Source organism: Cyprinodon tularosa, unplaced genomic scaffold (assembly GCF_016077235.1).
Source record: "Cyprinodon tularosa strain WSP-4 unplaced genomic scaffold, ASM1607723v1 ctg278, whole genome shotgun sequence".
Taxonomy (NCBI): Eukaryota; Metazoa; Chordata; class Actinopteri; order Cyprinodontiformes; family Cyprinodontidae; genus Cyprinodon; species Cyprinodon tularosa.
Window position 1 is genome coordinate 875,893 of NW_024038983.1, and position 22,775 is coordinate 898,667.

Below are 22,775 nucleotides of genomic sequence, written 5' to 3' on the forward strand. Positions count from 1 at the left end.
TTTTCCTCATATTAAAGCTAATATTTCCTAAGGTTGACTACGACGAACTTATTAGTGTAGTCAAGTAGCTTACACACAGTTTTTATAAGCGAAAAACAAAATTTTTCTTTTTTAATCCACAAAGAAGTGCCATCTTGTGATTTTGCAACATGATGCTGCTTTTAGGCTTTTGACTCGCGCGCAGGTTTATGACATGATTTACGTTACCTAACTCATGAGGTGTGATGGAGACGCAGGAGGCTGACGTCTTAAACCCATGGTTGCAACAAACAGTGAAAGCTAAGCAGGCGGTCCAATATGAAGCACTGTTACCAAAAAGAGCAGGTACGTCTGATTTGGTTATAATTTGGATTTAAGAGGTCTGACACGGAGCAGACCAACGCTTATTTGCAAACTATGCTACAAGGCTGTTTCTTCACCCAACGGCAACACAACAAAATACTATCTCCTAAAAAAGAATACATAAGTGACATCATGCAGAATGTAAAATAAGTTGTACAACAGTGAAGGGAAGTTGCAAAAATAGAAACCATAGCCAGCCAAAGATTATGGTGTAATTAAATTTTAATACCTGTAGGATTTTGGAAAATATGTGAAGGCTTCTTTAGCACTACCTCCGCCTCATCTGTTGTCATCTAATGTATATATGTTGCTGCACTACAATACATTTTTTTCATTTGTGACAGTTCTGTAAATGTCACTTAAAAAAAAAAAGAATGCAATTTACTTAATTGGGGCATATTGCAGTACACATCGTTATTGTGATAAAAAAAAAAAAAGTCCATATCATGATATTTGAGTTTTTCCATATCGCCAATTATAACCAATTGAAAATCAGCAGGGTCTGAAAAAAGAAAATCATCAGCCAGTAAATATCCGGAGACATTTTTAATTATAATCTTTTACTTTAAACAGAATTTAATACTGAAATAAAATGAGGTGTTTATGCATCCATATTATACATTGAATTTTAATAAAAACATATTCAAAAAAATTGAACATTTTTCCGTTTTTTAAAATCTAAAGTGTTTTTTTTTAAGTAGAGAACAACAATCTTTCAGAAAATTTCCTGAATCACATATTTTATAAAACACCTGAGCTCACAGTTTGTGTTTTGCTTTCTTTTTTTATTGCTTAATGAGAGCAGTGGGCTTTAGGCTGCCCTACAAGGCTTTAAACCTGGGTAGTTATTCGTGAGCCTGGATTGATATTTATTTTTAAAACTGTTCATGTTGGAGAATCCTGCTTCACAGCTTCGCAGCAGTTGAGCCAAAGATCCTCTAAATGTGCAGGGCCATCTTTGAGCACGCCATTTCACTTTTCTTTCACCAGTTCACAGCAGTTCTTCCAGCAGTCCACACTTTCTCTGCTCTCCTTTTCTCATCATTTTCTCCTTCTTTCCCATCGCCCGGCTTCCAACGGTTTGCCTTCTGTGTCTAAAAGTAACTAGCAGCAGCCACGCAAACTGACAGCAGCTCATTGGCTAATTTGCATCACATGCAGCCTGGTCCCGGGCGCGCCGGAGGGCTTTACCATATTAACAGGAGGAGCGGTGCAAGTGAAATTAGATACTGTCATTGGACAACATGCGGTAATTTTTAAATGTTTGAAATCAGGTTGGGTCCGGATCCGGACCCCGGTCTGCTAATCCGCGACCTCGTCCCTACACCAAATTCGATACCATGTGGATAAAAAATATTACACATAATTAAAGGCCTAAAAAAAGCATTTCTATTCAGATAAAAAAAAAAAAAAAACATTTTTAATCTCAGCATGGAGCTTGCTTTTTCACTACACTCACTGATGCTAGTTAAGTAAGTGTTCAAATAATTGCCAAGTAAATAACCCAAATCTAACAAAGTCTGACAATATTTCAAGGTTTTCAGAGTATTATTCTTTAAATGTGCAAATAAACCAGATATCTAAAATAAACGGTATTAAAAATATGCAAACAACACTTGTCTTTAGTTTCATTACCATGACAGTTTAGTATTGTATCTGGATACAGGATTCAGAGTATTGATTTTTTTTTCTAAGCTTTCTCAAATTATCATTTAAATGATGTAAACCATCTCCCTAAATGAAACAGGCACTTTACAGCAGAACAGAGAGTCGTTTGATGTTACATAATTTCTTCCACATACAAACCCCTCACTGTGTTATTATTGGTGTCAGAGAGCTGGTTAACCAGGTTTGTTAACAAAATGAGTGATGTATTCCACAAACTCACCATCCAGTATTGCCCACTGTCCATCTATTTCAGTGTGTTTGAGGTACGAGTCCTCAATAGTGGGATCGTAGTCTGGCACAAAGATCTTCTGGAAAAACTGGATGGTTAAAGCGCTTTTCCCAACGCCGCCGTCTCCCACCACCACCAGTTTATACGTTGGCAAGTTGTCGCTTGGCACAGCGCTGGTCGCCATAGCTACCTCGACAGTGGTGGGAAGAAGGCTGGAAGGTGGCTGATGAGACACACCTGGCTGAACTGGAAGACAGGGGGGGGGGGGGGGGGGGGGGTCAGGGAAATACAGGGGGATTGACAACAAAGGAGGAGAGCAAGAGAGATGTTGAGGCTTTTTTGTTGCAGCTGCTTTAGTGATGATCTGTCGTCACCATGGAGACAATAAAGAGAGAATGAGATGGGGCATTTGAAAAGTTTTAACCAGAGCTTAGGGGGAAATTTAACATTTAAATCTGCACAGAACACAAAACAATTTAGTGTTATCTAAGAGAATTGAGTGACGTTACAGAGGAAATAATGATCATTTCATTTGTTACCAAAAAAAATGAGCTGCTCAAACCAATGAGGCCTCCTATGAACGGTAATAATTGGTTGGGCAACCCTTGGAGGTGGCTGTCATCAAATGTTTGCAATAGCTACATTACATCATTAATTTCTTAAAAAGGGAAAATCCCATACAAGGTAATAACAGTCTAAATTCAATGGATACAAACACAATTAATTATTGTCAAACCTGTAAAATCCCTTAAAGATTAACTGAACCACAAACTGTTTCTGACAGGAAAAAAAAAAACTTCAAAAACTACAAATTAGGTTTGTGCGTTTTCTGACTAGGGCTGCACTTAACTATTTTGCTAATTGATTATTCTATCAATTGTTTAAATTAATAAATGGCAAAAACGTTCCTTAAAGATTTTAGAAAAAAACCTAAAAGTGACGGTAAAACTGTGCCATTTCACAGCATCTGTAAAGAGCACATAAATAAACAAAAAAACAAAAAAGGTTTTTCATCTTGTCTACCAAATATTTGGATATTTTTGTACTATTCTAGCTCATAGCTCTTTCAGCTAAAGGCGTGTTTTAGAGTCTCTAAACTCAATTTAACAATTAATTGATTGGTAAATGAATTGATTATTTTAATAATCAATTAATCCAATTAAGTGTTTCAGCCCTAATTCTGACTTAAGAGTACAGATGGAGCGCTTCATACTTAAGCAGAAGCTTCAGTGGCGAGTTGGAGATAACGATACTGAAATAAGAGAGGAATCTCCAACCCAGACATAAAACAGATTTTCCAATTTAATAACCCCATCCAAATCCTGACCAATCATACTACTGTCTCACAATTGCAGAAAAAAAAACATGCAAGCAGTAAAAAAACCCGAGGTAGGACAGAGAGAACAAAATGATGTCACTTTGTCCTCACAGTTGCAGGAGCAAGAACCAATTTCTCGCTTTTACTGGAGAATACAGCAACTTTTATACTTTTTCACCGGTTTTAGTTGCACTTTAAATGGAAAACATCTAACAGCATGAAGAAACTAGATAAAAAGATTTTACGAAGCAATTCACTGAGCACCAGCACAGATTAAAAATGAGGTCACTGACATCAACAGTCTGCAAAGGGTGACGGAGCCATTTCTACAGGTATTCCTCCCTCCAGACCCACTTTCTCAGCTGCATAAACCAAACGAGTCAGTTTAGATTTCAGTTTAACTGTGAAATATCATGATGACATGTCAGGGAATCTGGAATGAAAACTAGTGAAATAAAGAATTTATTTGCCCCTCAAAGGGGGGATTCAAGTATGTCAGCAGCAAACCAACAGGCAAATGGAGGCACACATTCACATAAGCCGTATTAACAGGAAAAAATAAATTGGTTTTTTCTTTTTTTTTTTTTTACATGTACATATTTAAATCAACATCAAAATGTCTTCTGGTTAAGAAAGGCAAATAAAGAGGCACTTTATAGACTGTGTAAACATTAGCAGGAATGTAAACAGCTTATTTGGCTTGTTATCTGTAGTGAAGAAGATGATGATGATAATAATGATAAAGTCTAACGACTGACAATAACCTTCTGAAAAATAACCTTCTGGGACACTAGGAAATGTTTTATAAAGTTTATACTGAGTTTTAAAAACATTTGGAATGTTTTTAATCACTTGTTGCTGATGTTCCTGTACTTATAATATGCAAAATATGATTGCAGCGTCTATATCTCCGCTATGCTCATAAGAAAATCATTGTTAGAACCCTGCCGTGTAGGCTGGGTCCTTTGAAGACCCCATAAACAATTAAGGCTGGAAGTGATCAGCAACAGTCCTGAACCCTCACCTCAGCATAACTGAGGTATAACCCCTTTGGTTCATACCAGTACACTCTGACAGCATGAGGCATGGACCTACAGTATGAAGTCTAATCATTATCCAATATGACTAATATGCATATGCAAAAAGGTTAAGGTAAAACCTGCATAAATTATTATTTAGTTGAAGGTAATGAGTCTTTATTTTTTTATTTTAAATGGAAGACATCAGCAGACAGGCAGTGTTAGGATCATTTTAGTGACCCTGCTAACAAGATTCATAGATTTAAATCAGATTGGATCCAACTCTTCGATGGGATTGAGTGTGAGAACAACATTAAATTGCAGAAGGCACAACCAGGCGGGTAGTTAAGAGTTTGTGACTTTGCTATTTAAGATAATTCATAGTGTAAGTTTTATCTGTGCTTCCAAATTTAAATTTTTTTTTTTTTTTTGGAAGCACTAGTGCTCCTGGTAAGAAAGCCAAGCGTACAGTCCTAAGGTATATAGGTTATTAGCACAAAAAAAAGTTCATTTTTGAGTGAGTTGTGCTTTAATTTTTCCAGAATTAAACTGAGTGCGATTTCCATTTTTTTTTTGTCTTGGGTGTGAGACTTCAAGGAGGATGTGAGAACGAGAAAGAGCTGGAGAAAAAAGGTAACTCTTTCTACATGAAGAAAGCTGTAAATGACGCTTAAAGCATTACTGTAAACTGACAAAGCAAAGTCAGAGTCCAGGATTTGTCATCTTTGTGGGAAAAAAAACAAGAAATCTCCTCTAAAGTCAGGCAAACTAAATTAGGTGCATTCCAATCAAAAACCTCAAAAGGTTTCCAAGAAATGAAACAGCATGTGTCCCAGTCTTGCATTGCGGTTAAAGCTGCTCTATAAATGCAAGAATGCCCTAAATTCACTTTAAAAAAAAAAAAAAAAAACCTTAGCCACAACAGCCTAAATATGATTTAAATTAGAATGACAGCAGACAATCATTTTCAAGTCCAGAACTAGCAGAAATATGACGACTAGGGGGACGGACAACCATAGGCTGCAATTATAACTCCCACCCAAGTAAAAAAAAACATCTTTGAACAAAGTGGAAGATTCAGAACCAGACTGTTTTTAAGTTCAACTGAACTCAGACTACAGTTCTAGACAGACTGCGTCGTGGCAAGAAGACAATAAGAGCCACAGACGAGAACCACAAAAAAAGATTGGGACATGTGGGGAGATCATGGGACGTAAGAGGAGGAAGATGAGATTACTCATAAACAGAAGAAAGGAGCTGAGGAAGCAGGGGCACATGAGGACAGAGCCAACAGTTAGAATTAGGCCTGAGTCACCACAACAAGCACCACCTTTTTATGGTTAGCTTCCTTTTTTTGAGTAAATACATTTTTAGAACCAACCAGCTCAGAACCACTTGTTCCAGTTTATGCACACTAGATTACACTCACATTTAGTTCAACAAATCTGCTTTCTTTTAAATGACCAATGAATATAGTTTAATTTTATAGTTTACTTCCTAAGAGAAAGAAAATAGTTAAGTCCCTTATGCAATGTTTTGAGCTACTAATCTCGTATTAGCCTTGTTGAACAACGTTCTACTTTTGACAGATTAAAATGTCAGAGGCGGCATAAATTTACATATACACCCAAGTTCCCTTTCATGATGTCTGCTTTTTAGTTTCATAGCTCTACACACAAAGATGTTCTGCTTAAATAGTCAATTAATCCATGTATTTGCAAAAATTAAGAGTAGATTTTCAAATATTGATCACAGAAGATTTAAATACCCTAAAATACCCACAAAATGGCAAAATGGGAGAATTGAGCATATAACGTAAGATTCAATAATCTTACATGATTTAATTGCCAAGATTAGCAAATTAATGTCCTTTAAAAAACAGCCTCAACAAAGAAGATGCATTAGAAACTAATGATTCTCTGGATCAACTAAAATTGTTCTTGCAGAAGTCAGTAGCTCCCTTAACAACTTCAGCTTGCAGAAAAAGCAAAGTTCTGACTAGGAAAGCTGATCAATTGACCAAGGCGCAAAATAAATTCGTTTTCAGAAAGCGTAAATACTACCCAGCTATCGGTTTTAGCCAAGATAGCTATTTAAAAACAAGGATAGGTCAAAATAACTTACAAAATAGATATTTAATGCTCCCTGTGATCCAAAACCTTTGCTCTTTGCTGTATCTTTTTCTTTAAGTTACCGTATATTATTGACCAACTCATTAGAATGTACCATTGGTATAAAGAAAGACATCTATGTAAATCTGCTTTTATCCTTTTCAGCTATTTAATCTGCCCCTATGAAAGGATTTTATGATTGGAGTTTTATTCGCATGAATGTTTTAAAATGAGAAGAATTAGTTACAAACAAGCTTAAATCGGGTGCGCTGGTTTAAGACTGTTTGCGATTGCCATGATCAATATATGAGGCAAAAGGACGAAAATCATAATTTGCTCTTAACTTTAGGTCTGAAACAATCAGTCAATCGGGATTAATCGATAATCTAAGTAATAGTCAACTAATTTAATAATCGATTAATTGTTAACTGGAGTATACAGACTCTAAAACATGCCTTTAGCTGACAGAGCGACACACTTAGAGCAGTTAATATACCAAGATTGTAAAAAAAATTACAAACATTTATGCATTTAAGATTTTGAAAAATTAATTTCGTCCATCAATATGCTCAATCCAGAACTCCACAAGTAGAAAAGTTTCATCTGGTTTAATTTCGTTAAAAGTCTTCTTTCAAGAATCTTTGGCTATCCGATTAATCGGAAGAATAATCAACATTGATCTATTTGAAAATAATCTTTGGTTGCAGCCCTACTTCACTTTTGCACTGCATTAATGGTCTTAAAAAATCTAGCCTAATCTATTTAAATATTAACAGCATGAAGGGTTTTGATTGATCTCATTTTAAATGACCCTGGGGACATTTTAAGGTAAACTAAATGACTCTTCCCTCTTATTTCCTTAAAAAAAGGATCAATTTGGTATCATGTGGGTAATGTTTAATAATTGTATGAATGAAGATGTGTGTAGGCACATGTAAATGTATGTTTATATGTATATTAGTAATTAATTTTCTCAATTACTGAACTATATTTTTTGGGAAATGTTAAAATTTCTGAGATACAACATTCACAACATAATTTTTCTAGACTCTGTAGACTCTGATATAGTACATAATTAGGGACATTTGACTGAACATATTCATCCAAAGAGATTATCATTATTGGACAAATATTATTACTGAAAATTGACTAAAGTACTACTTTGATTTTTCTTTGGGAGGATATGAGATTCAGGATTAGATCATTAGTAGAGGTGGGCGGATCGCTCCTAAGATCGATACTATCTATACCAACGCTGGTATTGATACTGAAAAATATTCGTTTAAAAATATTTTTATTCTCTCCCACTCGCACTAATTGCAGCATATTCACCGGTTTCCCCCGTCTGTGTTACAGCGCTTTGCTCCCCCCAAGATATATCATATACCCAACAACGGTCAGGCTGTAATAATGATGTTGTTCCACCAGGCTACAAGGTTCCAGCATCATCTACTCAGCTAGTAAGCAGTATACTTCCAGTATACCACTCTGGCCAAAGCAGTTTTCTGATAGTACACGCTGCTCAATAGTATGGAGAAGACCGTTCCAGGTGAAGGACAGGGTCTTACCAAGAAATGGAAACGGGCACAGATTTACTTCCAGCTATTATTTCATACAAATAAAAAAAAATAAATAAATAAATAATGGAGAACAGATATGTTTCACCAACAGTGAAAAGAAGAACTGTGTTATTTGCTTTTGCTGTCACCTTTTTGGAACCATAGGAGGAGCAATGAGCTAAGTGAGGATGTGCTTATCAGGGGACAAAAGGTAGAAGAAATAATGTTTCTATATCTACATATAGGGTCTGTTTTATGTGTCGTCTTCTCTAGGGCCCCAAATCTCCTAAATCTGGCTCTGACAAAACTAACAAGTCTATTACTAAAATGTAAGTAGAAAGTAGAGATAATTCCAAAAAAAAAAGTGTAAGGAGTAGAAAATACAGATAATTGCATAAAAATGTAAGGGGTAGAAGTAAAAAAGTTGTCTAAAAAATAACTCCAGTAAAGTATAGATAGGCAAAATTTCCACTTAAGGTAATGAAGTATTTGTACTTTGTTTTCATTCCATCCCCAAATCCAGAGGTGTCAAGTAACAGTCAGATCTTTACTATCTTACCTTTACTGTCAGACACGGAACAGTGATGAATGTGAAATATGCAGATAAGACTCAAAGCTAAAGCAACGTGAAGAGAAGATGATGACTTAAGTTGGTAAGTTTCACTACGTGAGTAAAACAAGAACACGTACACTCTGCAAGAATAAGTAAAAGCAACAGAAAAAATATGAAAATTTTAGGTACACAGGAAGACGAGGCTACACAAGTATGCATGTTCATATATCAAGTCCTCCCTGTCTTTCTTTAAAGCCTCACTACTGAAGCTGAGGCACATAAAAGACACGCATTCACCAACCAGTCGCAAAACACCCCCACCCACGCACCCATTCCTCCTCCATCCACCAGGAAACAGCTGTCAGCTGGCCGGAGTCCATCCTTTCCTGCACGGCACAATAGACGGAAGGAAGATGTTTCCTTCCTTCGCTGGGCTAAGCAGTCATTTACCCAGGCTGAGCAGAGACTAAGTGCAAATTACAAGCCTCACCGGTTCAACAGAGTTAGTCAGGCTGTAAAAAGTCAAGATTTAAAATATGTACCATGCTAATGAAGCAGCGGAATAAAGAGATTCCCAAAAAATATCTTAGAAAACATCAAAAGCAGCATCTGAGACAAACCATGACCTACCACTTTTAGTTTTCAGCTCATCCTGCATAGGGAGGCTTTGCTGTAGCAAAGTTGGGTCAAACCCCAGCAGGGATTCTCAGGGTTACCCCTTAAAGCCAGGCATAAACTGTACGATGTTTTTGCCCTTTTCGTGCCGACTTTCCACTCTTGCAACAATTGATCGGGGCAACTTTCAGCCTGATCGTGCGTTGCGTGTCGTGTAGTGATCAAGGTGTAATGAGCGGCGATTGGCCTCCGACGACCACCTCCTGATCAGGAATCGTGAGAAAAACCAAACATGTTTGGAATTCAGTCGGCCTTCGTGGGCAAATTGCTCCGTGCACAAACAAGGACTCTTCTTCTTATGCTTCCTCTTAGATGAAAACACAGAAGCATGACAGGGGTGCAAGTGAAATGGAGTTCTTTTCTGTAAAATTGCAAGACTGTAGTTGACATTTGCTCAGCCATGTCTTTGTCCAAATACGTCGTTGTCGCCTTTTCTTTTTAGGGCTTTCAGCACAAAATTGCACAAATTGCCAAGGCAGCGTGGTTCACTCTAGTGAGCTTCATATACCTCTTCTACTTGTTTGGCTTCCAGATAGACAAGTCCGAGTAGCGCCATCACACTGTGGAGCTGAGTCCAACGTGGTTTTTAGGCTACAGTGTGAGCAGGTAGATTGTATCAAAGCATCGGGTCGCACAGTGTGAGAACATTTATTGTGAGTTGTGAACTCACACTGTACGACTAAACTAGACAGTTTCCATGTACAGTGTGAACTGTAGCTGCATGCAATGACTGTAAAAATAAAAATCGTATAGAGTATGCCCGGCTTAAGTTAGGTAAACCCTACTCGAAAAACACCAATCTAATGTAAAAAGGCAGACAACTGACTGATCTGAACACTGGTATGGGAGCAGCTCTGGATACCTGCTGCAACCTGTCACTTGTAATATGGACCCTAACTCCAGTACATGGACAGCATGCTTGATCTTTGCTTTGAATACTACAATACACAATACCATTTGACTTCTTTACACCAACTTGTTGTAAAATCATGCATGTTTCATCTGCCGAACCATGAATAGTAGAAACCTCTCACTTTTATCAAAACAGCTCAAAGTTATGCATCTAAATATCAGAGAGTCTATAAATTTCAAACTCATGTGCTATCCTGACACACAACCCTGGCAGCAGGAGGAAAGCATGCTTTACATGGGGAAATTTGTATGTCAGCAGCTAATATTTTCAATCACAATGGCTTTGGAGCTTTCAGAGAAATCACCGGCTGCCGTCTTGAGAAAGGATAAAGGGATCTCCTTGTTCACGTGGGAACGGAGCAGCAGCATAACTCACAGCACACAGAAAAGGAAGAACCCACCCCGGCCTCCAGAGCTGTACTGCTAACGGCATTCAGGGATCATTCAGAGGCCTTAAAACTCCTGAAACACCAAAAGCTTCAAAATGTTGACTGGATCATCAACAGCAGGTATTTTAACTATTTATATCTTAACTGTTTTGGTAAACCAAATAAAATGCCCATAAGACAGATCTTGAACAACTAGGATTGAACACAAAAATGCATTTCCTGTGAAAGGTACAAAGAGGAAAGAAACAAACCTCCATTAATGAACAAAATTTTCAACTACTTTAAAAAAAATAATTTTGGAGTAGGTATGTGTTAGTTACAAAATACACAAAACAAATTAACCTTGACTCATCATTTTTCTGGCCATAAGGAAAAGTATTTTTAACCTAAAACGGAGCTATTTTTTGCTGCAGTTTTATAAATATGTTTGTTAATATAGTTATAATGCCTTTATATGTCACATTTATGGCTACATTGTTGGAAATAATCAGGATCAAGCATTTCTAATAAGATAAAAATGACTTGCTATTACCATGGGGTTTAAATATGATCCGGGAAAAATAAGAAAACGTGCCATTCAAGTAAACAAAGTATTTCTTGATCTGCATAAGTCAGGAAAAGGCGGTAAGAAGAGAGCTGCTTGAACTTAAGAGGAGATTGAATGAATTAAAATTGTTCCAATGAACATCACAAACAAGGCTTAATGTAAAGTTTAAATCCTACAGGGATTATACAGTACAGTGATCAGAACAAATATGGTTGGATTTCCCAGTAAAGTAGAACTTTCCCTCAAACATTACAGTTTTTTTTGCCCTAGGGTCCTTTTTTTTTATGTTTTCATTAATTCTCTCTCATAAGTCCCAAATGTACTGAATACAAAATAGAGCTAAAGACTCATGCTTTTGTTTATTAGACTTGAGCATATTTGTTATAAATGTAGAGCAATACTGATAAAAAATATACAACAACAAAAACAACAGGATACTTATTCACTTAAAATTTGCTATTGAATTTTCTTTTCTTTGAAATAGCATTAAATATCTCAGGCCATTGACTCATATACATTCCTATTTACAAAGAAAAATTCAGAAAGTTCTAAGACATTTAAAGTCATAGGGAAGTCATATTTAAACTTCAAATCCTCCTGGTTTATGTATATAAATGTACTCTTTATCAGACCATATTGTCCCAAAGTTTAGAAAATTTCTATAAAAAAAAAAATCCCGTCTTAAAATCTGTGGGGTTTTTCTCTCTCGTTATTTTATGCAGGCCAGTTGATTATATGTCAGCTTGTACACCTAAATTCGGCCAATCATATATCAACGTTCATCCATCACATTTTTTCATAGCATCTTGATTCATATGTCGCAGCTGATATATGAAACGGTTGAAATAAGAATAATTTATTTTACCATTGAGTTATGTCCCAGTGTTCACAGGGATGGACATCTGTGTCTTCTGCAGGCGTAAAGCTAACAGAACTGACAGCGTTGCGAGGCAAGGGCTAAAACATGTACGGCTGTAAGCCTTCTACACCAAACCAAGCTTCTGCCGCCCTGGCGTCCTCTTCCAGAACATCTTCGTCCCCACTTTCCTCCTCTAAATAAAAAATATATGACGAGGAGACTCATATAAGACCTCCGACACAAAACTCTCCTCCTCTTGCATGTTTCCACTGTCCATAGCGTTCCTTGAGAGTGTAGTTTCTAAGTCACCAATTTAGTGATACTTGGTCTGAATGCAATTTCCCATTGGGAACCTACCAGCACCAAGTTGCTAACTGGTTAGCAAGAAACCGGCCACAACCAAAAATGCTTGCGAACCTTTCGCCACAACAATCCTGACCCCTTGATAAATGACCAATCACATTCACTTTAGTCACTTGTGTAAAGTCGGGCACCACTCGGGAGAATTCAGAAATACAGCGGTTCCCTACAACTTTAATTACTGAATGAAGCTAAACAATTTAAGAAAGGGCATCATTAAATTTTGAAGAAATGCTTTTTTTCAAGGTTCAGTATTAAGTCAGTCTCAAAACATTTAAAAATCTAATGTCCATTAAAAAAATTTATTCTGAATGAGGAAATCTCATTCCATTATATAATTATATTAAAATAATTTTAAGAAGGAATGGAAAGAAACATTTCTTTTTTTTTCTAAAGTATTGCATGTAACCAAGAAAAATATTGCATGGTAATAACACTATGGCCTGCTCTCAATCTAATAAACTGACAAAGAAAATAAAACTCATAGCAACAAACAAGATGCAATCTGGATGGAATAAACGTTGACATTTTTCGTCAATCTTCTTTTAAAAGTTCCCAAGTCTCTCTGGAGTTTGAAGAAAAGGTTTTCACTGTATAGTTTTAAGTTCTAACAATGAAAACACAGTTTGTTTGGGAGCTTGCAATAAAAGATGGAGGGAATTTTGCAGCTTAATGCACCAGAATAGAAAAGGATAAAACTGATAGGAGCGCCTTACTTTGGCTCAGATGAGACCAGTTACTTTATCAGTCAGCTGGGGGGAAGCAGATTTTTCTTCTGCAACAGCAGCTCTGTTTACCTGAGGTTGCTTGAACTGGTCTGTGGCTCCGATCGATCAGTAATGTCTTGCTGGTTCCACTTTAGATACAGTGGCAAAGTTACAAAATGAAAACAAGTCACAAGGTGATGTTCAGCTGGAGAAACACAAAATTAACATTTGTGGGGCAAGCTAGTTCTGCCAGTTTTTCTGTGTTTGTTCTCGGAGTGCGGAGAGACACACACACCAGCAGCTCTGCAGCTTCTGAAAACCAGACGTCACTAGTCTGTTACTGGGTCAGAGGAGAACTACGGGAGATCTATGTTGATTACACAGCTAATCAGCTAATGTTGTCTGACTACATTTCTTAAACTCAGAATGTAAACTGTCAGTTAAAATATTATCTGTTGCTAACTATCTGTTTAGCTTTCAGGCACACAGTCCTGCTGTGACAGAAAAAGACTGGCTTATTTTTCAGAATCTTTGACGCAATAATTATCATTATTTTAATTCATAATGGGATATAAATAATTTCAAAATCGCTTTCTAAATTATTATAAATTGCATTATTAAGATGGACATTTATGGTAGGTCTAAACGACATATCTAGAAGTTTCTGAAAAGCAGTTTGTATGGAACAAGAGGTCATTTTGACCTGATCTAATGTGATGGTTGGAATCAAAAAAGTCAAAAGTATTTGACTGAAAGTCAACATCCCTTAACCACACTTCCCTGAGAAGAAAATAAAGGTTTTGTAAGAATATCTCAGATGGCAGCTTTGAACTTCCTAACAATTTTCAGCTAATATTTTGAATTTCTATCAACAGAAATTGACTATGGACCTTTTCATCTGCTATAGACATGTTTTCTTGTTAGATTTGCACAGGGCTGCAGCTTTATTAGCAGAAAATATCCAAGCAATCCAATCCAATCATCATCAGGTTTAACACAGAATTCTTTTAGCGTGAGGCAACCGATCTGACACATGCACACAGTAAACCCTGCAAAATGTCCAAACACTTGAAGAGGTAACTGTAGAGAAGGAAAAACTCCTGCTCTGACCTCTGTCAACACTTTAGCCACTAAATCATAATGCGTGCATACTACAAGCTTTCCAAGTAGTAGCAGTCACTGTACACCAAAAGTAAAAGGCATTTTTATGCGACTGATATATGTCCAAAAGAAAAAAAAAACAACAGAATGAACCAATTCTGGAAATTCTTGTGGTAAGCCCAGTAGTCCCAACAGAGTTATACCAGAGACTGTGTAAACACGGAAAATATTCCATGGTAATAACACTATGGCCAATTAAATAAAGCACATCTTCAAGTATTGTGCCATTCCCTAAAGGACATGAAAGCTATTGCTGCAATTATTCTTTTTTTTTTTTAAACCAGGAAATTCCTACAAGAATTTTAAAAAATAACATTTTTAAGGGAATCCTTCTGCAGGAAATGTTAGTTCATGAGACAAATAATCCTTCATCTCAAAAATAAAGCCTTAGTGATATGATTGTTCCTTATGTTCCTAACAGAGCACTTCACTCTCAATCTGCAGCTTTATTAGTGGTTCCTAGAATTTCTATAAGTAGAATGGCAGATCTTTTAGTTATCAGGCTCCTCTCCTGTGGAGCCAACTACCAGTTTTAGACCATGAGGCAGACACCCTTTCTACCGTTAAGGCTAGGCTTAAAACTTTCCTTTTTTTTTAAAGTTTATAGTAAGAGTGGCTCAGGTTTTTCAGAACTGTCTCTATAGTTATGCTGCTATAGGCTTAGTCTGCTGGACATACAGTAGGTACACATTTTTCATCATTCTACTTCCTTCTATCTCTACTCTCCAACTCTGCAGACTCTGTTAGTTCAATCTCTAACCTTATGCTCTCTCTGCTTCATCTGGTCTGTTCCTGTTTGGCTGTGACACCATCCTGGAGAAAAATATCAGCTCTGCTGCTGCCATCAACAGCTTTGTGTATAGATGGTGGATTTTGGCCTGTTTTTTTAGTGTAATCCTGTTTCTCTAACTGTGACTGGCTAGATGTGCTCTTCTCATCCTCTGACATGGGAGCTGGCTCTGAGCTCATCTGCCTGGCTGTGTGTTTTAAAGCCGGTGCTACTGAGACGGCGAAGGACAGAAGAAATCTCTACTACAATGAATGTCTGATTGAGTTGCTTTTATACCCAAACCAGTGTGAACCCTTAGCTAAATTTAACTGCAAGAGCCACCATTCACCCAATCACCAACATAGTGACTTTAGAGATATTTAATGCAGAACTTCAAAAAATCTCACATGAAAATGTAAAAAAAAAAACGAAATAGTGAAATTAAGGTAAGTTTCAGTTAAGACAGTTTAAATGTATAAAAGTCCATTTTGGGGTAAGTTCACTTTATCTTTAACGGTCTGCTCTGTTCTTTGGTTTGCATCATTTTTTCCCCTTATAAACCTCTGAGCCTTTCATAGAACAACTAGATTTACAGGTATGAATAAAACAAAGACTATTGAGAATATATTCATAAAACTGTGAGAGTTTATCAAATGGTGAGCATGAAATACAAAGAATATTCATAGAAAGTTGAGTAGAGTGGAAGAGCGGTAAGAAAAGCTGCAGCAGCGACTAGTATAAAGGCAGCAATGTGGGGATCTTCAAGCAAAATAAATTCAATAATGTGGGTAACTCACAAAGAACATGGTCCCACTGCTTGAAGTCCAAAGAGATGTTTCTAGTCAGTGGTGCTTTTAAGTCATCTGCTTATGATGGGCTGTTGCGTTTTCTCTGCAGTCAAATCAGCCATCTATACCAGGAAATTTTAGAGCACTTCATGCCTCTTTTGCGGAAAAGAACTCAGCAGCTACCCACAGTCCCAAAGGTACTAAATGCTGGTTGAGTGAACAAGCTGTTACTATGCTTGATGGATGGCTATCCGGCCTCACACCATTAGAGATTATATGTGATGTTGTCAAGAGGAAGATGAGAGACACCAGATCTAATAATGAAGATGATCTGGAAGTAACCAGCGCTTCCATTACACCTCAGCACAACTACCAGCTGATTGTCTCTATTATGCAAAGGAATTAATGCATTTTTTAGAAGATGCTCAAAATATAATTTTTGATTGTACTTAAAGGAATAGTACACCCAAAACATGATTAGCCTTCATTTTCTACTCACCCCCATGCTGAACAACACTCTGGAGTACTTTTTTGATATCTCAAATGCATCTGGAGATCTGGGAGGCTTCTTGCTGTCTGCTGACATTCAAATAATGGAGGTCTATGGCGCCCGAGACAGAAAGGTCCATAAAAGTCCACAAAAACGTGTCAATATTCCTCCATACTGCTCGTCCAATGTAATCCAAGTCTCCTGAGTGGGTAGCATCCAGAATTTACTCGAAACGAAGTCATTTAGAACGTTTTAGAGCCTAAACAGTAGTGTATAGGATTTCCTAATAGCGCCCCCATGCGCGCTCACGATTCTACGGAAGCCGGCAGACCAAACCAGCGCATTCAGCTCGGCAAAGAACTCATGCTCTTCCTCAACACTGAAGTCCTCAGACATTTTTCTTTCGTTGTTTCTTTCTTTGCACGGGTAAACAGCACATTTCTTCTTCTACGCTTGCATTATCGGCAGAGCAGACGCTGAATGCGCACTTTCTTCTGGTTTGGTCTGCCGGCTTCCGTAGAATCGTGAGCGCGCATGGGGGCGCTATTAGGAAATCCTATACACTACTGTTTAGGCTCTAAAACGTTCTAAATGACTTCGTTTCGAGTAAATTCTGGATGCTACCCACTCAGGACACTTGGATTACATTGGACGAGCAGCATGGAGGAATATTGACACGTTTTTGTGGACTTTTATGGACCTTTCTGTCTCGGGCACTATAGACCTCCATTATTTGAATGTCAGCAGACAGCAAGAAGCCTCCCAGATCTCCAGATGCATTTGAGATATCAAAAAAGTACTCCAGAGTGCTGTTCAGCATGGGGGTGAGTAGAAAATGAAGGCTAATCATGTTTTGGGTGTACTATTCCTTTAAGCAACATTATCATAATCTGAGACAAAGAAATTTGAATTTTTTATTACTGCAAACAGTAAAATCAAGTTTAAAAGAAACAAAGTGTTAAAATACTTTAACCTGTGAATTAGGTTTATATGATTTATGAATTTCTCATATTTAAAAAAGAAAACGTATAAAGAGATCCAATAAGAGAAGTTGGCCATTTAATATTGGGTTACTCTACTTGAAATTAATTTAAGTCTAACTAGAGAGAGAGGGGGGTACTACGTCTTCATACCTCTTTTCACACAATTTCCATTAAAAATGTCAGTTCTCTGGCTGTACATACCCACAGGTTTATTTGAAAGAGGGTTTGTGTTTCCATTTATTTTCATCCATCCCGTTTCTGACACACTTTATCCCACGCGGGGTCGCAAGGGGTGCTGGTGCTTATTTCCAGCTGTCTATGAGAGGCAGGGTACACCCTGGGCAGGTCACAGTCCATCTCAGGGCAACGAAGAGACAAATAAGGCAAACAACCATTCACACACACACACACACACACACCAAAGGAGAATTTAGAGAAGCCAATTAACCTAACAGTCGTGTTTTTGGACTGTGGGAGGAACCCGAAGTACCCGAAGAGAACCCACACATGCTCAGGGAGAACATGAAAGAACCTGGGGCAGGAATTGAACCCACAACCTTCTAACCTACCCACTGCACCACTGAGCAGCCTTATTTATGTTCAGGTGAATTCAATTTTTTGTGAAATTTCAGTTTGGTGTTAACCACTATCTTTTTGTGTGTATTCGGTTGTTTGTTTGAAATATTTTATAAAGTCGATTTATTTATTGTTGTTTCATTCATTCAAATCTAAAGGTTAGAAAGTAAAGGCCCAATTACATATGACTTACTTTTAAATATTAGTTGCAAAACATACATGAAAGCCATATAACAAAATCCTTGTTTCATGTTTCGATCATCCTGTCCCACTAAACATCAATGCGAAAACATTTAAGAAATGTTCTAGCAAATATTCACGCAAAAGCAAAGGATATTTCTATGGAAGAGGATTAGGAACAGTGAAAAAAAAAGTGAACTGATATTTAAATATTATTTCAGTTTAATATGGGAAAAAAATTCAGAATTCTGACTTTCTTTCCTCAGAATTATGACTTTTTTCCTCAGAATTATGACTTTTGGATCTTGATGTAGATGGGCCCCATGAAGGAAGAGATGTGGAGCACTCAGCTTCACTGACAAAGATGTGAGTTGTTTGGTAGGGCTAGTAACACATTGGTGGAAAATTACGGAATTAAGCGACTTTTTACGTGCCTGAGGGGTCCCCAGTGATGCTATTTCATTAATGGAAGAGCAGAAGGTGATTAAAACAAGAGAGCTAGTTTAGTCACTAAAACAGACATGGCTACGGCTTGATGCTAACATGTTTGTTAGCTGTCAGAATTCAGTCAGAATTCTGCGATCAAAGTCAGAATTCTGCGATCAAAGTCAGACTTCTGAGGTCAAAGTCAGACTTCTGAGGTCAAAGTCAGAATTCTGAGATTAAATTTAGAATTCTGAGGTCAAAGTCAGAATTCTGAGATTCAATTTAGAAATCTGAGATTAAAGTCAGAATTCCGAGATTCAATTTAGAAATCTGAGATTAAAGTCAGACTTCTCAGGTCAAAGTCAGAATTCTGAGACTAAATTTAGAATTCTGAGATTAAAATCAGAATTATGAGAAAAACGTCAGAATTCAGACTTTTTTCTTATATTATACAGAAATAAAATTTAAATATCAGTTAACTTTTTCAATTTTTTTCAGTGGCCCTAATGCTCTTCTGTATATTTCCTTAGACATAAAAAAAAGAAATTCAGAACCATAATTTGCTTTTCAAACCTGCTCATCATGCACCAGCTGTCAAAAGGCCAGCCTTTTCCCTCTGTGAAGGAACTGAACCTGATCTGATGGGACTCCTGCCTTAATGACAGATAATCCAGAGCAGCATCACAGTATGCTTTAGCTTTTTCTATAAACAAGTTAACAAGATTTTTCCTCGCTAGACGGACAGGCAGATGATGTGATGATTTCACAGCCCTATTAATAGTGATTAAAGTGTGCCTCCTTCTCCAGACTGACTGCTGCTTCTGAATGATCTCATACTATGATCTGATTCAAGAAGAATCCCTCTGTTCTCTGCGTGTCCAGCTCTGATCCTGCTGCTGCTGCTGCTGATGTGTGGAAAAACGAGAAAGGGCCAGACACGAAATACATGAACGCTGCAGTAGGGTTTCCCCTCATCACTCGAGACAAACACCGTGTTTTTCTTACGACTCCAGGGGGGATTTCTGGTACATTGGGGGGAAAAAAACACAGAACCAAGGCCCGTTTTTCTTTCTGCTTGCCTGTATGTCTGACTATGTGAGGAGTTGGATTAAAGATCATGAAAAAAAAAAATGCCGCCCCTGGACATAACAGCTTCCTATTTAGCTGTAAGTTAGCAAAAAACACGGATCTAATTAAAAAGAATATCACCTCCTTTAAATGTATAGCTAGCTGTCATCAGTCTGAACAACCTCCTCGCAGCGGTTTAGATGTTATTTTAATAAATATTACATATAAACCGAACATTTTATGTTAAAGGGCTGAGCACTCACCGATAGAGCTCCCCCTCGGCTGGCAGTACTGTCCTCCCAGCTACATGTTCCTCCTCATCTCCGCCCGCCGCCCTTTAACATCCACAGCATGAGCTTCCCACAATCTGCGAAACAATACAGCAGCAGCCAATCTATGTAGCGCAACAGCTGATGCTATAAATAGAAATGCCCAGAGGGGTGGACGGGGTTTTTGGATGAAACATTTGGCTCCGCAATGCTGTTTTTTCTTTTACATAGAATTATTTGAATGCTCCTTATGCTTTTTATTGTTTCTTGATGTTGGTTGCTGCTTTGGTTGTTTCAAATAATTTAGTTCATTTAACCAAAGCGCTGATACATCTCCCCCTTTTTGTTAGCAAAATGGTCCGTTCCCTTCTATAGTGGACTTCTTTAAAGAGATAGTCCGGATAAAATAAGCGCCCCTTTATATACACTATATTGCCAAAAGTATTTGCTCACCCATCCAAATTATTGGAATCAGGTGTTCCAATCACTTCCATGGCCACAGGTGTATAAATTCAAGCACCTAGGCATGCAGACTGTTTTTACAAACATTTGTGAAAGAATGGGTCGCTCTCAGGAGCTCAGTGAATTCCAGCGTGGAACTGTGATAGGATGCCACCTGTGCAACAAATCCAGTCGTGAAATTTCCTCGCTCCTAAATATTCCACAGTCAACTGTCAGCTGTATTATAAGAAAATGGAAGTGTTTGGGAACGACAGCAACTCAGCCACGAAGTGGTAGGCCACGTAAACTGACGGAGCGGGGTCAGCGGATGCTGACGCGCATAGTGCGAAGAGGTCGCCAACTTTCTGCAGAGTCAATCACTACAGACCTCCAAACTTCATGTGGCCTTCAGATTAGCTCAAGAACAGTGCGCAGAGAGCTTCATGGAATGGGTTTCCATGGTCGAGCAGCTGCATCCAAGCCATACATCACCAAGTGCAATGCAAAGCGTCGGATGCGGTGGTGTAAAGCACGCCGCCACTGGACTCTAGAGCAGTGGAGACGCGTTCTCTGGAGTGACGAATCGCGCTTCTCCATCTGGCAATCTGATGGACGGGTCTGGGTTTGGCGGTTGCCAGGAGAACGGTACTTGTCTGACTGCATTGTGCCAAGTGTAAAGTTTGGTGGAGGGGGGATTATGGTGTGGGGTTGTTTTTCAGGAGCTGGGCTTGGCCCCTTAGTTCCAGTGAAAGGAACTCTGAATGCTTCAGCATACCAAGACATTTTGGACAATTCCATGCTCCCAACTTTGTGGGAACAGTTTGGAGCTGGCCCCTTCCTCTTCCAACATGACTGTGCACCAGTGCACAAAGCAAGGTCCATAAAGACATGGATGACAGAGTCTGGTGTGGATGAACTTGACTGGCCTGCACAGAGTCCTGACCTCAACCCGATAGAACACCTTTGGGATGAATTAGAGCGGAGACTGAGAGCCAGGCCTTCTCGTCCAACATCAGTGTGCGACCTCACAAATGCGCTTCTGGAAGAATGGTCAAAAATTCCCATAAACACACTCCTAAACCTTGTGGACAGCCTTCCCAGAAGAGTTGAAGCTGTTCTAGCTGCAAAGGGTGGACCGACGTCATATTGAACCCTATGGATTAGGAACGGGATGTCACTTAAGCTCATATGTGAGTCAAGGCAGGTGAGCAAATACTTTTGGCAATATAGTGTATAATATGGGAAGAAATATAGTTTTTTTTCTTCTTTTTTTTCAGATATTCCTAAATCAAATGTTCATCCTAACCCATAGGTTTCACCAGCTGGTGGCGGTATAGCGCCAACTAGCTGTTTGTCAACCGCCAATAAACAGAAGACCTATCTTTTTTGTCTGTTTGATTTTAAATAAGTTTTAAAGAACCTTTTTTTTACATTTTGAAATACAAAAAGATACCAGTTAATTACCATAAAAAACCTGTAAAACTGAGATTATATATATATATATATATATATATATATATATATATATATATATATATATATATATATATATATATATATATATATATATATATATATATATATATATGTATATGTATATATAATCTCAGTTTTACAGGTTTTTTATGGTAATTAACTGGTATCTTTTTGTATTTCAAAATGTAAAAAAAAGGTTCTTTAAAACTTATTTAAAATCAAACAGACATATATATATATATATATATATATATATATATATATATATATATATATATATATATACATATATATATATATACGTATATATATATATATATATATATATATATATATATATATATATATATATATATGTCTGTTTGATTTTAAATAAGTTTTAAAGAACCTTTTTTTTACATTTTGAAATACAAAAAGATACCAGTTAATTACCATATACATTGAACGATTCTAGATTTCACAATTCTACATCAAATCTTATATGAATGTATTCCAAAATACATCACTTTTTTTTATCAACAGGGGTGGTAGTCAGAGTTCAAGAATTCAAAATTAATATAGGGAGAAAACTAAAGGCTTAACTTTTCTTACAGCAGAAATTATTGCATTACTCCTTTAAGTAGAGTGGATTGAGAGGACCAGACCATTAAAAAGCTGGTGTTTCAAGCCAGATTTAGGTTCACCATTAAAAGCTTTGATATAACCTTAGAAATTTAACAAACATGCTACATTCAGATGATGGGGTTAACAGTGGGGTTCTTCTGAGTTCCTGCTTGTATTGGCTAAAAGAAATAAAATGGCACATAAGAGGGCCAAACAGTCAACAAAGTGCAATGATAAAGGATTTGTATCAAAAATAAAATCAGAGGTTAACTGTGCTATTGAAAGAAAAAAAAAGAA

At 37.4% G+C, this 22,775-nt stretch overlaps 1 protein-coding gene across 1 annotated transcript in view; it reads right to left on the reverse strand.

Moving 5' to 3' along the window:
* Nucleotides 1-20,095, reverse strand: part of si:ch73-116o1.2 (ras-related protein M-Ras) — a 38,236-nt gene extending 18,141 nt beyond the window's left edge. The window contains exons 1-2 of the mRNA XM_038290279.1: nt 19,953-20,095; nt 2,231-2,485 (exon numbers count right to left, since the gene is read on the reverse strand). Of these exons, the coding sequence (XP_038146207.1) occupies nt 2,231-2,423 (193 nt within the window). The 5' untranslated portion in view covers nt 2,424-2,485; nt 19,953-20,095. The remainder of the gene's footprint in view (nt 1-2,230; nt 2,486-19,952) is intronic.
* Nucleotides 20,096-22,775: the final 2,680 nt, after the last annotated feature.